The sequence below is a fragment of the Scyliorhinus canicula genome, chromosome 6 (genome assembly GCF_902713615.1).
Source record: "Scyliorhinus canicula chromosome 6, sScyCan1.1, whole genome shotgun sequence".
Lineage (NCBI taxonomy): Eukaryota > Metazoa > Chordata > Chondrichthyes > Carcharhiniformes > Scyliorhinidae > Scyliorhinus > Scyliorhinus canicula.
Genome location: NC_052151.1, coordinates 186,171,953 through 186,188,360, shown reverse-complemented (window position 1 = coordinate 186,188,360; position 16,408 = coordinate 186,171,953). Strand labels below are relative to the sequence as shown.

The 16,408-nt window shown below is 47.5% G+C and overlaps 1 protein-coding gene across 1 annotated transcript in view; it reads right to left on the bottom strand.

Annotated features, from left to right (window-relative positions):
• Nucleotides 1–16,408, bottom strand: part of prim2 (DNA primase subunit 2) — a 238,432-nt gene that overhangs the window by 163,536 nt on the left and 58,488 nt on the right. The window contains exon 4 of the mRNA XM_038801067.1: nt 16,054–16,191. Coding sequence (XP_038656995.1) covers nt 16,054–16,191 — 138 coding nt within the window. The remainder of the gene's footprint in view (nt 1–16,053; nt 16,192–16,408) is intronic.

Below are 16,408 nucleotides of genomic sequence, written 5' to 3'. Positions count from 1 at the left end.
CCTTGGGACATTCAATTACATGAAAGGCACCATATAAAATCAGGTAATTGTTGATGCACCGTCAAGCAGTATAATTACAACCATTACAACGTATCTTTTAAAATTACTGTACCATTGGTGAACCAGCTCAGATATTTGCAAAAACCACTTTGCATTACCATAGGATTATCCCATCTGCCCCCAATGGAAAGAATTGATGCAATAACCCCTACACCAACAGTATGTTGGCTGATTTATGTACCAAACAGGTACCCAACATCGATACAACAGCATCATTACAAAGAAAATGTCTTAATCTCCAATGCCGTTTTCCTGTTGTGCAAAAAATACTTCAACACATATTCTTGGAAAATGTTAAACCAGCATCTATTTGGTCATGGCTTAAACCTGTTAAAACTAAATGGGCCTCTAATAATTTCGAAGGCAAATAATCACAGGCTGCGGCAGAAAAGAATGCATTTGTCATCGGCATGGAAACACTGTACATCGTACGCAGCCAGAACCTGCAATCAGTGAATGATAAACACCTTAATCATGGGCTCTGCAAAAGCTGTGCAGTACTGGAGAAGTGGTCAATGAAGTAATTAAAAACAGAGAAAAAATACATCATGGCCCAATGAAATCCAATCAGAAGCGTTCAGGAGGTAGCACCAGTTGGCAACAACTTATTTTCTTCTTAAATGCAGTGGTGATAGATTCACAAGCCCTCTCAGAAAGCTAAAACTGGGCACTGGCTTTCTAGAAGATCATCTCTACTGCACGATACAATCATTTCAGATATGTAATGCATTTTACATTCCCTGGAGCTTTGGTATACCTGCAGTCGAAATTGTTGTTAAAATTGAATAAATGACAGGATAGGTTTGACCTGTCAAAGCCTCCCATAGAATGATATAGCACAGAAGGCCATTTGACCCATCACACCTGTGCTAGCTCTTTCAAAGAGCGAACCACTTAATCCCATTCCCCTGCAAACTATTCCCCTTCAAATATTTGCCCAACTCCCTCAGTAATTATTTTTGAACCTGCTTTCCACCACCATCAGGCAGTGCATTCCAGATCATCATAACTCGCTGAGTGAAACACCTTTTCATGTCACCTCTGGCTCTTTAGCTACTTTTGCTTAAATCCGTCTCCCAGGTTTCTGGCCTTTCTGCCACAGAACATTTCTCTTCATTTACTCTGTCAAGCCCTTCCATGATTTTGAAGACCTCAATCAAATCTCCTTACTTTCTCTTCTCCAAGAAGAACAATCCCAGCTTCTCGAATCTCACCACGCGACTACAATCCCGCATCCTTGATGCCATTCCGGCAAAACTCCTGGACCAGGACATCCGATGTGATCCATTCTCTGAAGCCTATTAAACTGCTGCTTGTCGGTGGTGGGGAGGGCAGAGCGCTTCGGGGAGGAAGTGCTGCTTTTGGATCTGGTTTCAAAAGGAACAGTGTGCACGGTGCAATCTTAGACACAGGACAGCAGATGCCTTTACAATGGATCCTGGGATGCCCCAAGCAAAGCTATCGTGTGGCAGCGAAACAATCCGCATTCCTCAAAGCAAAGTGAAAGGTAGAACGTGAGCACTTTCAGGAGCCATGAAGCCTATGACTGGCTGCCTGAAAGAAAGAAAGACTGGTAGACGGGGGGGGGGGGGGGGGGGGGGGGGGGTATTTATCTTGTGAAACCTCATTAAAAAAAATTCATTGCCACTAGGTTCCAGGTTTTGAATCTGCAACTCCTCCAAACTTGCGACAATTTTTGCTTTACGCTATTATTGGATTCGACCAGAATGTAAGGCAGTCATTGGTCTGCCTTTGAGAATATAGAGTAGGATTTCCAGGCATTTGAGAAATGAACAGGGGGGGGGGGGGGGGGGGGGGGGGGGGTAGTGGTAGGGGGGGGGGGTTTCTTTGACAGAATAAATCTGTATGATTGTGTGTTTCTGAGGGGGTGGAATGCAACTGGTCTTGATTTTACCTCATAAACCCCAAGTTAAATAAAGGTGTTGATGGCACGCACAGTATGTGGAAACATTCCTCTTGCACATACTGGTAAATAAAACAGACTATGATTTGTTGTGTTCTGCGGTGTAACCGTTGCAAGGATGTACACAGAACATATAGTTGTTTAACTATGAAGATGATTTGTTAACAAACACGTGGAAAAGATAACTAAGGAACTACAATACAGACGATGACTACTAAATTAATTCAGTGATTCTCCTGGAGCTCCTCCAAGTGCGACTATCTCCTTGTACATCTTACTACCAACTGGCGGGTGTGTTGAGTCACGTGATAGATCCCTATCGCCACCAGCTGGTTGGAGGTCGCATTGCTAACTATATGCAAAACTGTGCACAGGCATATCACCACGTGATTCAACAAATCAACACAGCAACCAGCTGTATTCATTAAAAAGTCATATTCCTTCATCTTCCGTGGTGACAGAACTACAAGAAAACCATGGGGGGGAAGGAGAGAGAGAGAAAAAAATTAAATAAGCATTTATCTGATGAAGGGTCATCAACCTGAAATGTTAACTCTCTCCCTTTCTCCCCAGATGCTGCCTGAATTGTTGAGCTTTTCCAGCATTTTTCCCCATTTTACTGGATCAGAAAAATCATTGGAACACTCCCTCCATATTGTGAAGAATTGCTTCAGCGTAGCAAGGAACCAAGTCATTGCGCGAAAACTGCAAATACCTCAGTGAATGATTGCAAAGAGAACAGAGTAAACAGAGCCATCAATGCGAGTGCAATCATGTTACCATGAACACCAAATCACGAGTACGGGTGCTTCAACTCAGCATGGCTGTACAGTCAGTGAAGGACATGCTCGGCACATCACATCATTAAACAAGATGCACGATTCTCACACCTGCCGCTTGCTTTTAATGCACTGGTCGCACTGTGCCAGAAGTTAATCAAAACACGGACGAGTCACAATTTGTCTCCAGCGAAAGGCTCAGTGGGGAACTCTTTCCAAAGCGCTGGTTAGAAATTAATGCCATCACAGCTTCAAGGTGCCGATTTGAGGTATGAAACCGCCACAGCCCAGAATGCAGCAAAATGAATCCGCCTCTAATTGCTGCACTTTGAACGATAGGCCCTGGGTATTTGCATTTAATCAACAAGAAAACCGAACTCCGTCGAGAAAGCTTAATGTACTCGTTAGAAAACAATTCTTTTTGACTAATGCAGGATGGTGCTGGCTGTTTAAAATCCATTCACAAGATATTACAACTCCTTCGAAAATAAATGATACGGAACAAGCAGGAAGTCTGAATGGAATCATTCAATGTGCACCTAATCATTCTGCCAGAGTCCGAGTCGTCCCTTAGCTTCAGTGCAAATTATACAAGGCAGAGGCAACACATCTTTCTTCGCAGCGCGCGTACGCACACACACACACACACACACACACCCAAACAGAAGAATTTACTGCTGTCTCAGTGTTCTGCTGTCCCCTAGCAACAGAGACCCGCCAATGGTTCCCCAGCAATAAGCTGTGATGTGCTGCTCTGCATCACTGCAGCAATAGGTCAATGAAAACATAATCACACGGTGAACCACCTCCCCCACAAAATATTACACAACGGCGCAAGTTTGAGAGGTGTGGATTGCTTTTCTACAACAACTACTTTCAATCAAAACACATCCTGTTCAGACGCTGGTAAACGAACAAGGAAGCCAGTACGGTATTGCCACTCATCTGCACGTACATTTTTTTTTGCCTGGACAACAGAATTCACAAGTCCTAATGGATCTTTTCTACCTCCAGACACAGCACTCTCCTCCCCAACCCCCACCAGTGGCCTTGTTGCCGTCACTGGCTTATTTTAACTGCATGATGCCTCAGATAGGACTTACCTCAAAAGTACAACTTCAGGAAAATGATTTTACTGCACAGCTTTGTTTCAGGCATGGGGAAATTCAGCCTAATTTTCCACATTAAAATAAGCTCTGTTAAGTCACGTAATGTGAACACAGAAGGGGCTACATTTTCGCGAGCTCCAGTTTTGAGTGAGGAGGGGGGGGTTGACCTTCTGGGGCCTAGGTTGTTGACCGCCTGGGTTCTGGTGAGATGACATGGTGGAAGTAATGGCGCCTCATGCTTCAATCATCAAAATCCTCGAGATATGGTGGTGAGGGGGCATTGATCCTGATCCATCCTTGATTTTGGTCGCCTTCGTGCGCCAGTGAAAAAGTCTTTGCCCTGAAGACTGCCTTGCATTTCTGCATCTCGGTCATTATCCTGGACATTGATCATACTGTTATCTGCTTGATGTTGTCAATTTGCTTCTGCTTACAGAGAAGATAACAATCTGGATGTGATGGCCTGTACCACTGATTAACCCAGTGTTCTTCAAACTTTTTTTCTGGGGATCCATTTTTACCAACCAGCCAACTTTCGGGACCCAACCAGGCTGATTACACGACCCTCGCCGGCCGACCTGCACGACCCACCATTTTCTCTTACCTTGTTTGCTGCTGACAAAAATGGAGGAAATGGTTTTGGGTCCCTTTGGCCCTCGTACATGCTCCTCCAATGGAACCTGTTGGATGAAGGTGAAGCCTTCCGGTGTCAGAAAGTATGGAGTCTCCATCTGTCCAAAGTTCTGCATTTTTTTCCTGTAAAGTTTCATCAAATAAAAGTCCCCCTAATTTGTTTAAAAAAAAATGTAAACATAAATGAATGAAATAAATGAATGAAATGAATAAACCCCCCCCCTAACTTACAAAACAAAAAGCTGCGACCGTTTTAAAAAATAGCGGCCGTACTGCACATGCGTGCCTGATTATTGGCGCGCATGCAAAGTTTTTGTTTAACTTCAGGTCTTTATTGAAAATTGTCTACCAGTGTACAAATCTTTCTAGAAACAGGGTTGTGTACAAGCTGCAACTAAAGTTCTACATACCGCACCTCATTGCTTCAATGAGGTAGGTGTACATCAGTATCAAAGAACAGGCAATTTACAAAGTGAGAGTAAGGAAAGTTGGCACAGATTTTAAAAGGTTTTTAAAAACAGATCCAACATGGCTTGTCCATTGGTCCAAAGGCCATCGAGAATCAGGATTAGTGTAAACATCTTCATTATTTTCAGAACATGTACCGGGCGAATTTCCCACTTAAGACCCAGAAACCAAAAGAAAACAGAATCATTTCAGCTACAATAGCAAACAGGGTTTAGCTGGCCTGAAAGGGTTAGTATTTGGATGTATTCCCGTCAGCAAAGGATCATGTTGACCGTTCTGCAGGAAAAACGGCTTCAAATCTGTTGCAGCTCGAGATACCTTCAGTCTCTTGATGTCCAGCTCACAGCGCAGCTGCTGCACCATCTTCCTGGAGGCGCTCAGATTGGTGGCGACTGACATCAGAGCCCGGAGCAGGGCTGGGGGTCCAGGCGGAGCAGGGCTGGGGGTCCAGGCAGGGCGGGGCCAGGCTAGGCTGGGGTCCAGGCTGGGCGGGGTGGGGCAGGGCTGGGGGCCCAGGCGGGGCGGGGCAGGGCTGGGGGCCCAGGCGGGGCGGGGCAGGGCGGGGGGCCCAGGCGGGGCGGGGGGCCCAGGCGGGGCGGGGCGGGGGGCCCAGGCGGGGCGGGGCTGGGGGGCCCAGGCGGGGCGGGGCTGGGGGGCCCAGGCGAGGCAGGGGGTCCAGATGGGGCAGGGCTGGGGGCCCAGGCGGGGTGGGGCTGGGGGCCCAGGCGGGGCTGGGAGCCCAGGCGGGCCGGGGCTGGGGGTCCAGGTGGGGAAGATCGAGGCAGTCCCCTCTCCTCCCTCAGTTACAGCTAGCCAGTTTTGGCTTGGTTTCTTTTAACCCCAACCAGAGCGTCCGTGCTTTTATCTGTTTAAGCCCGTCCGAACTGTTGGTTATCAATGAGGGCTGGGCTAATATTTGTCTCTTCCATGGGGCGGAATCAGCCCTGAGATGGGACTCACTCACTAACTGTTTACTTCACAGTTAGAGAAACTTTTATAATAATAATAATCTTAATTGTCACAATTGGCAATGAAGTTAATGTGAAAAACCCCTTGTCGCCACATTCCGGCGCCTGTTTGGGTACACAGAGGGAGAATTCAGAAAGGCCGATTCACCTAACCTGCACATCTTTGGACTGTGGGAGGAAACCGTAGCACCCGGAGGAAACCCACGCAGACCCAAGGAGAACGTGCAGACTCCGCACAGACAGTGACCCAAGCCAGGAATCGAACCTGGGACCCTGGTGCTGTGAACCCATAGTGGTAACTACTGTGGTACCGTTCTGCGTACTAAGGACAAGGGCGACCCTGCGTATCCTTTAGGAGACGGTAGTTCCATGATCTGGCTGGGTGGGCCTGAAAGAGGGCTTTGATTGCGTTGTGGGTGTCAGTGTAATTTCCCCCCATAACTCTGGGGTTCTCTTATTCCTTTGTTATTTCTGTTCCTAAGCTGGGAAGCAGATGGATCTTGTATTTGGGCAGCACGGTAGCATAGTGGTTAGCACTGCGGCTTCACAGAGCCAGGGTCCCAGATTCAATTCCCTGCTGGGTCACTGTCTGTGCGGAGTCTGCACGTTCTCCCCGTGTGTGGGTGGGTTTCCTCTGGGTGCTCCGGGTTTCCTCCCACAGTCCAAAGATGTGCAGGTTAGGTGGATTGGCCATGATAAATTGCCCTTAGTGACCAAAAAAGTTTAGGAGGGGTTATTGGGTTACGGGGATAGGGTTGAAGTGAGGGCTTAAGAAGGTCGGTGCAGACTTGATGGGCCGAATGGCCTCCTTCTGCACTGTATGTTCTATGTATTCGTGGCAGGAACACGTTGGATATTCTGTCTCTAACTCATCCTGTCTTATTTGTTCCTATGTTGTCACTGACGTTTGTTATGTGCTGCACCGGTTTTGAATGGATACCTACAGCTTTTTCCTTTGTTTTGAGGCGACTACTGTTAAAAAAAAATCTAGGAAACGTCAATACAAATACATTAGAAAAAAATAAACAGTGGCAAATGTAGTTTTGAATTAGCATCACCTTGGCAGCAACCTAATGTGAGGAAAGCAAAACGGCCTGATGAAAAATAATTATAGATTCTACCTTGCTGCCCCAGAGTGAGAACAATTAATCACTTTAGAATTCAATAGTCATAAAGAACCCAGTAGCAGCAAAAACAGGTGCAAATAAAATCTCAGCTACTTTCATCAGGAGCTATCATGCCCAATATACATCTTTGATGTCTGCCTGCAAAAGTGCCCATTTATTCTCTAAACGCAATTAGTATTCGCAAGAGGAGAAGACAAATTTTAATTCATCACCCACAAAGGAAATATGACACCAAAACAAGTACATCCGCTGGTCGTGTTTTTTTTTGGGTCAGGAACAAGAACAGTTACATCCAATGTGCAGCACAGAAACAGGCCATTTAGCCTTACTGGTCCATTCTGGTGCTTATGCTGCACATAATTCTCCTGCCACTCCAACAGCATGTTTTTCCACCGTGTACATATACTCACACAAAAGCCGACCTCGTATAAAAGTCACCTCCCCCCCCCCGCAAACTTTTGGCCCAAATATCAGTAATTTGTCATATACCTCATGCTAATTTGGGCAGCTAGATTGGCGAGAGCAGTCTAGTGAGTCTTTTAGCGCAATTGCTCTTTTCAAAGGTCAGAAATAGGTAGCCTGGGCCAGTAGGCCCCTGCTGAAATCAAGACTATGGCCAGCATCCACTGAGACAGAGAGTCATTGCCGGCAGCTCCCAAGACCGACAGATTTCAACCCCTCATAAAATATTACTCGTTTTTAAGTCGACCCCTGAATTTTAACCAAAATATTTGCTCTTATATTAATTTATCCCTTGTGTACCTATCGCCCTTTCCTTTAAATGCATCTCTACTATTCGCCTCAACTGCCCCTCGTCGCTTGACGCTTTCGTTGGGGGTGGTTTGCTCCAAGGCAGTCCATCCTGGAATTTAAGAAACGGCATCTGAGCGCAAACACCAATTCACCTCACCCTATATTAATACTTCCGGAAGCTCGTTTCACCACAGTAAGAGGCCCTCAACACCCGTTGAGAGTAGTAATTTTAGGCGGTTGTCACCAAGATGAATCCACAAGGTACCAGTGTATATGAATCCAACTTTTATCGCACAGCCTCAGGCGTCCAGTGCTTTCAAGCCAATTAAATAAAATGTTATACGGTTGAAAGTCCAACAGCCAATCGGCACATGCAAACAACAACAAAATAAATGACCACATGCTATTGTGCTGTTGGTTGAGGGATAAATATTGGCCAGGGTACTAGAGTTTTTTCTTCTATCCTGGCTCATCCTGAATTAGCAAAGTGCAGGAGGTGGCCATTCTGTAAAGCGCAGAAGGCGGCCATTTTGGCCATCGGTTTTCTGCCAGTTCTTTCAAAAAGCAATCTAATAAGTCCCACTGCCACCCTCTTCCACCGGTGTCTGCAGTTCTCCTCCCAAATAGTGCTTTGTGATCTGATTGCTATTTTAATCTTGAAAAACAAGATGAAAAATCTGTAAACAAATTATGCAAATAGTCATGCTCCCATACATTCAGAATGTACGCTTCTAGCAATGATGACTTCCACAACACAAACTGCTGTACAAAACCATTTACCAATGAGAGAAGCACTGGTGGGTTAAAGACAGGAACAGAATTCACATCGTGAGCCTGGAAAGCTCGAGGTGTTTCATAGCACTTCACGCTTGCAGCTGTCCTGCAGGAATATGCGGTACACAGCAATGAGATTAAGTGGCCAGATAATGTTCCTTGGTTGAAGGATAGAAGGTTGCCCGAATATGTGGAAAGTTCCCTTACTCATCTTCAAAAGGTGCCCTCCTGGGACAGCAGACAACGTCTCGGTTTAATGTCTCATCCGAATGACGGCATCACTGACAAGGCAGCACTCCCTTCGTACTGCACTGAAGTGTTGGCCTAGGTTGCATGATCAAGTGGGCCTCGAATCCCTAACCATCTGACTCAGAGACAAGAGTTCTACCAACTGAGCCAGGGCTTCACTCCGAAGCTGCATCACATAATTCATCTACAAAAGGTCCTGCCTATATGTTACCATGGAGTTAGGGGTGTCTTGACATTCAACATCAATAGAGCAGACAGCCTATCACCTGGAGTTGGAGAAGAGAATGCAAGGGCAGCTTAAATTGAATTGAACAGTAAAACATCTCAAGGCACATCATAAGCGCATCATTCAACAAAACAACCAGAACCGGATGCAAGCCCAAGTTGTGACCTAACCAGCATTCTGTAAAGGTTCAACATAGTTTCCCTGCTTCTATACTCCTTGCCTTCACTTATGAAGCCCAAGATCCCTGGGAACTCCACCACCTAGAGGTTCCTCTCCAAGTCACTGACCATCCTGACTTGGAAATATATCGCCGCCCCTTCACTGTCACTGGGGCAACATCCTGGAACTCCCTCCTGAACAGCATGGTGGGTGTACTTACACCAAGGACTGCAGCGGTTCAAGAAGGCAGCTCACCACCACCTTCTGAAGGGCAACTGGGGATGGGCAATAAATACTGGCCTAACCAGCGGAGCCCACATCCCGGAAATTAATTTTTTTTAAAAGATCCTACGTGCTTTGCCAATTACTCTCTAAATATGTCCTGCCATTTTCGACGGTCTATTGACATAAATCCCAGGCCCCCTCCCACCCTGTGCACTCATTAGAATTCTGCGATTTAGTCCATATTGCTACTCCCGATCTCTTCAGCAAAAATGCGTCGCCTCATACTGCTTGGTATTAAATTACATCTGCTACTTACCAGTCCGCCCTGCCAGCCTATACCCTAGAATTGCAAAGCAATTCTTTTGCTGCTAAGTGTCCATTTGTTGTGGGGATGACATGGGCCGGTCGGTCATGGTGGCACCTTTCTCACCAGGTCCACAGTACTGTCTTGGCCTTTGTAGCCACCTGGGGTGACCACTGCCCAACACAAAATGGAAGATTGCAAGGAATGCAGGGAAATTGGACATGTTGTAAAAAGCAAGCAGCTTGCAGAGTGCTTGTATATTCAAACTACTGCAGAAACCAGTTCTGACTGCTGCAGAAACCAGACAGCACTATGAAAAGAAAACAGTTAGCATACTAATGAGGCGATACCGGGCGATCCCCAGATACAATGGAAACAAGTTAACACTAATCGATACATTGAATGGAAGGCCAGACTTTTCGGCGCCAAAGAAGCCCAAAACGATAAGTCCCAAGAACCGCCCCAGCGATCGAGGAACTGCCCCGTTATTGGGGAATTCAAATCAATCGACTGGGAAGAGACCCAATTGATTACAAGAGTATAGAGGGTCCGCCCAGGTGGGCGCAAGACCCTGAGAGGAGTATAAGACAGAGACTGCGACCCCAGCTCTCTCTCTCTGCCAGCCTCTCCTTGACCAGCTAGCTCTCCCAGCAGAACACCGTTGCAGCAGAAGAACCTTGAGGAGGAGAGGTCTGGACAGCAGCCACCAACAAGTAAGTCACAACGCACGCTACGGGAATAGACACTCCTGACCCCTTTAGACCATAACTACTGGAAGCCTGCGGACCCAGGACAAAGCTAGAGACTGTTGTTCCCTAATCCGGCAGTCCCCTTATCCAGATAAGTATTTGGCCTATAGCGGTAGGATTAGCCTAGTCTTATAGTTTTATATGCATGATTAGTAGATTACTGTAATATAATAAACGTGTCTTGTTTGAACTTACTAATTGGTGTATGGTTTTATTGCTTTGAACTTGACCTTGAAACTTGTGGCGGTATCTTAACGATACCTGGCGACTCCAAAGCTAAGTAATGAAACAGAGCCAAATTGAGTGTTAAGCACACTCACCCAGAACGAGCAACACCTTGAATCAATGATGCCCCCACATAAACGACCTTACCCTCTCTTGGGGGAGGGGGAGAGGGAGAGAGAGAAATCAGGCTTGCAACCAATGCAAAAAATTAGTCAAGTCCACATTGTTACGACATCCTGGGAAAGTGCACGGTCAATTCCAGCCCGACAGGAGTCCCAGCACAGGTGAATTAACCAAGAAATTATGTAAAAAATTCCCCAAAATCTTCGGCCCTTGGCTGCTCAATAATTGCAGTCACCAGGCTGAAACACAATTGCTGTTATAACGCAAATAAACACGAAGTAAGCAGCAATATCAGCTGGATAACAAGTAAACTAGCCTTTAACTGCCCCACCCTCTACCCACATACAGGACATACAAACACAGAGGGGTGGAAAGGGATAAAAGTAATAAGGGTCAAGGACAAAAGGTAAGAGTCCTTGCTTCAGATGATGAGCTCCTTCCAGCTTTCCTCCCAACATGCCGGTTTATTGAAGCCTGTGGTTTACGGTTGGTGGGCTTTTTGCAGAGTAATTAGTTCCGTACTCACAAGCTGGAGGCTTTATTCTGAAGCAACACTTTAGCTTTTATTAAACTGGGCCTCCAACAGAAGGTTGACCTTCAGGCTTGTATCAAGGAGGGAGAGGGAGAGGAGAGAGAGAGAGGGAGAGGAGAGAGGGAGAGGGAGAGGAGAGAGGGAGAGGGAGAGGAGAGAGGGAGAGGAGAGGAGGAGAGAGAGAGAAAGGAGAAAGAGAGAGAGAGAAAGGAAGGAGAGAGAGAGAAAGGAGAGAAGAGAAGAGAGAAGGAGAGAAGGAGGGAAAGAGAGAGAGAAAGAGAAGAGAGAGAGAGAAAGGAGAAAGAGAGAGAGAGAAAGGGGAAAGAGAGAGAGAGAAAGGGAGAGAGGGAAGAGGAGAGAGAGGGGGAGAGGGGAGAGGGGGAGAGGGGGAGAGGGGGAGAGGGGAGAGGGGGAGAGGGGGAGAGGGGGAGAGGGGGAGAGGGGGAGAGGGGGAGAGGGGAGAGGGGAGAGGGGGAGAGGGGGAGAGGGGAGAGGGGAGAGGGGGAGAGGGGGAGAGGGGGAGAGGGGGAGAGGGGGAGAGGGGGAGGGAGAGGAGAGAGGGGGGAGAGGAGAGGAGAGGAGAGGAGAGGAGAGGAGAGGAGAGGAGAGAGAGGAGAAAGAGAGAGGGAGGAGTAAGAGAGAGAGAGGGAGAGGAGAGAGAGGAGAAAGAGAGAGAGAGAGAGAGAGAGAGAGGAGAGAGAGGAGGAGAGGAGGGAGAGGGAGGGAGCGGGAGAGACAGGGAGAGCGAGAGAGGGAGGGACCGGGAGGGAGAGAGAGAGAGGAGAAAGAGAGAGAGAGAGAGAGAGGAGAAAGAGAGGGTGAGAAATGAAATGAACTGAAATTCGCTTATTGTCATGAGTAGGCTTCAATGAAGTTACTGTGAAAAGCCCCTAGTCGCCACATTCCGGCGCCTGTCCGGGGAGGCTGGTACGGGAATCGAACAGTGCTGCTGGCCTGCTTGGTCTGCTTTAAAAGCCAGCTATTTAGCCCAATGAGCTAAACGAGAGAGAGAGAGAGAGAGAGAGAGAGAGAGGAGAGAGAGAGAGAGGGAGGGAGGGAGGGAGGGAGGGAGGGAGGGAGGGAGGGAGGGAGGGAGGGAGGGAGGGAGGGAGGGAGGGAGGGAGGGAGGGAGGGAGGGAGGGAGGGAGGGAGGGAGGGAGGGAGGGAGGGAGGGAGGGGGAGAGGAGAGAGGAGAGAGAAATAGGGTGTACAAACCCAGCCTGGTCTTTGACAAGAGATCAGAAACTATCACCACTGGTTACTAGGCGAAGCACAGCATTTCGAACCAGTTCACTGGCCACCAGCCAGGACAGACAGCCCTGATCTCTGCTGCTGCTACAATCCTCCGCTCGACTTAAAGGCACAGGCCACGTACAAGCTGCTGTGCCTTAAACTGACAGAGCCATGAATTATCCATCAATCAAAATGGCAATTGCAAGAACAAAACAAAGGGAAAAACAAGGGAACAGGCAGGAACAAACAGGAGGGTCCTTGCAACGTGAGCAATTCAAGTCATTCCCACTAAAGAAACACATTTACATGGAAGAACTTCATCAGCATGCCAGTTCAGAAAACCAGAGGTTCTTGACCAGGATGCCAGCATTGCACGACTACAAACTGACTTGTGTGTATCAACTGTCAGTGTCCACTGCGAGCAAAGGTGGGATTACAGCAGGAAAGCAGTATATTTTGCTGCAAAAAAGTCTACTTGCTCAGCAAACTCAACGTAAAGACTCTATTTCAAAAGGGAGCAGCTCCAGGTCTCTCTCGCTCTGATCAGTTGCAGTCTCTTTAAAACTCCAGTGCAAGAGCCCTTCTCTCACCCCAGTAAGACTAGATGTCATTCTCTCGACACTACAGAAGACTGAACTTCAGCAAACAGAACACAAGCACGGCAGCAACGTCTCGCGACAAAGCACGGCGACTGTCCAGAAAAACAGCAAATGGAAGATAGTTACGTAATACAAATTACATGCACATAAATCAGACCCCGTCACTTGCAGCAGGCATGAGTGGTGAGGGAGTTACCCAACCAGATCCAGTCTAGTCGGCAACCGAGGCGTCACACGCTGAAGCCCTAAGTTGTAGCCTGCTGTAACTTCCAAGCTACCTCTGCAACACGAGTCACATTTGCAAGGCTTCTGCCAACAGAAGGACTTGCGCCAACCTGATCACTGCATTGATCTCAAGCCATTTGCTGCTCGATAAACTTAACACTGCTCGATTCAATAAACACCTCTCCATTTTACGTGCGGCCTAACGCACAATTATTTTAAAATCAATTTGATGCACCAGGCCTCTCCCGCTGGATAGGAGTTGGCAGAGCCGGGTGGAATATGATGGAGTAATCCACAATTCTTAAACTAAAGATGGTTTCTGTGCGGATTTGGCACGACTCTCAAGTTGGATGAAGAACACCACTTCATGCACCCTCAGAAGCTGCTACATCAAATGGTAAGGAAGGTACATGGGAAATGAAGACCGCTGTCTGAAAAACTGGCAATGAGGCCAGCATTTAAACAGCACGTTGAACACTGCAAAGCATCCCAAAGGTTATAACAAGCCGCGCCCTTTTGGCTGATTTGTAGACTGAGTAACAACAAACTAACTGTAGATTTGTAGAGGCTTTAAAAGCCTTTAATGGAGGGCACCAAGCCCAACATCGACCTTCCTACAATCAGGACAATAACCTCCGATAGGGATTTCACACCCACAATGGTTCGCAAGGCAAAGGTGGCTTCAGGCAAGGATTAATCACAATCCACATTCAATTCACCGCCGAGCCTAGATCGGGTGTGCGTAGACTGCCATCTCGGCTCCAAAGCTTCATTATTGTCACGGAGGTCGTTGGAACAATAATTATTTCAGCAGTTTCCAATATTTCAATCATTCATAAAAACGTCCCAGCCGCCACCCCATTCAATATTAAGATCGGCAAAAGTTGGGCAAAGCAACCAGTACAATAGTGTAAGGAGGCAATGCACAAGACCAAACGTTGGACATGCAGTCAAACAATGGGCCGTATCTTCCTTGGGAGTGGTCATCAGCGCCAGAATGCCACTCTGTACACACTTAGCTGTGCCAAATTTCTTCCGTGCCTGTCTCGCCTGGCCTTCTACCTCAGGCCAGGTGAGATCCAGGCAGCCCACTGTTTCTGAGGCGCCGGGCCAAAGTCTAACAGGGTCAGAGTGAAGGAGGTCATGTCCCCTTTTTACCTGCACCGGCTACTGTAAAGCAGGCAAGGTGAAACAGTCCCACTGAAATGGATAGACCATGGAGAGCGCAAGTGTCCAGGGTAAGTGGATAGGATTTGAGGAGTGAAGAGTGGGGGTAGAAATCAGAGATCGGTGAGAGTGGAGGTCAGATAGGTGGGAGTGGGGGAGGTGTAGTCCAGCCGGGTCAGGTCGGAAGGCCAGGACCTAGGTCAGAGATACAGAGTCGGGCCCACGGGTTTGGTGAGGGAACACCATGGGGAAGGATGGTGATGGTGGGCGAGAGTCCCGTGCAGGGACCGGTATAAACTCTTCTCTTTTTTGGGGCGGAGTGTCACTCTGCCGGAACCATCCGAAGTTCGTGATTTAATTCGCATTTCCGGATGGTTCCCAGCGCAGGCCAATTTCCCAGAGGAAGTTACTGCTTCCGGGCAATTGCCCTACAATCCTTACCTGCCAACCTTCGAGAGGGTTCCCCTAGCGTATATTTGAGATGCTCCCCAAAATCCAACACTGGAGAGCCCGAGAGTTATGGCCCATTTGCTTTCTTCATGGAAGATTACCGTCACCCAATGTAACAAGACAGCAAATGACAAGAACTTGTTTGAAAGTACTTGCAAACAATTCACGCAGCATCTGCTAAACTGTGAAGCAGTTCAGGTTTCACAAATTACGCCTTCCACACGAACTTTATTGGGCCGGAGGCACTTGCAAGAGAAAAGGAATCAAAAACACACAATGGGGCTCACATTTGGCTTGCACACCCACTCAGAATGCAAATCGTCGGCCTGAAACCTCCACTCCTCTCTCTCCACGGATGTGGCCTGACCAGCAGAGTGTTCCCAGCTTTCCCTGTCCTTGCTGGAGATCTCCAGCATTCACAGTATTCCGTATTTGTGGAAGCAGTTGTAATGCCACTTTCCGCAGACACCTACGTTGGTTGGGAACAGGGCAATGGCGAGACACATTTAAAGCGTACTCAGGGACGCTGTCAGCTTTATCTAGACATATGCTAAAGTATCTTGTTCTCTAATATTTGAAGAAACCAGGCGATCCCGCTTGTAACCTCAGAACTTTAAACACTCATCAGGTGTGAGAGGACGGAGAGCTCTCCCATGGGTGCAGCTACTGGCAGAAGCTCTTCAGCTGCGGTAGAGCCTAGCACTGCACCTCACAGCCTCTGGTATGAGGCAGCAGCGCTATCCCCAGTTGCCCCACACAGCAGGAACCACACAAAGTAACTCAGTCTACTTGAAGGAGCAACTGAAAGAGATGACGAGGTGCTTCACACAGGTGCACTCCCCTTCTCGCCAACTGAAGGACTCCATCATCTCCCCCACTTCAACGGTGGTATACTTACCTCAGAAGCTGAATGTTAGCGGAAACCCTTTTGAACTTTTATTTCGTCACCGACGCAAGAAGAAATTTCCCATTTAAAAAAAATATACACTTACTGCCAAAGACTTGGAAAGCCGCTGTCGGAATTCATTCAGGACTATAACTGCGATCTCTGGGTGAGGTAGGTATACAAAACCATCTTTAAGAAAGACCTTGCGAGTTCGGACCAACTCAAGAACGTCAGTAAAGTAGACCTAACGGAGGCAAAGAGGCAAGTTAAAGATCGGCAAGACAATAAATTGCACACAACAGTTAATATTCATCAACCATCAAATTAGACGTAACAATTAATTTGGACAAACGCCATGACTCTCAAATACCCACATCACAAACGGTCAGCCCCTTGAAACAACTGCAATCATTCAGAATCCTAATTGTATACCTTAAACAACCTTGACTAAGCCCTGCAAC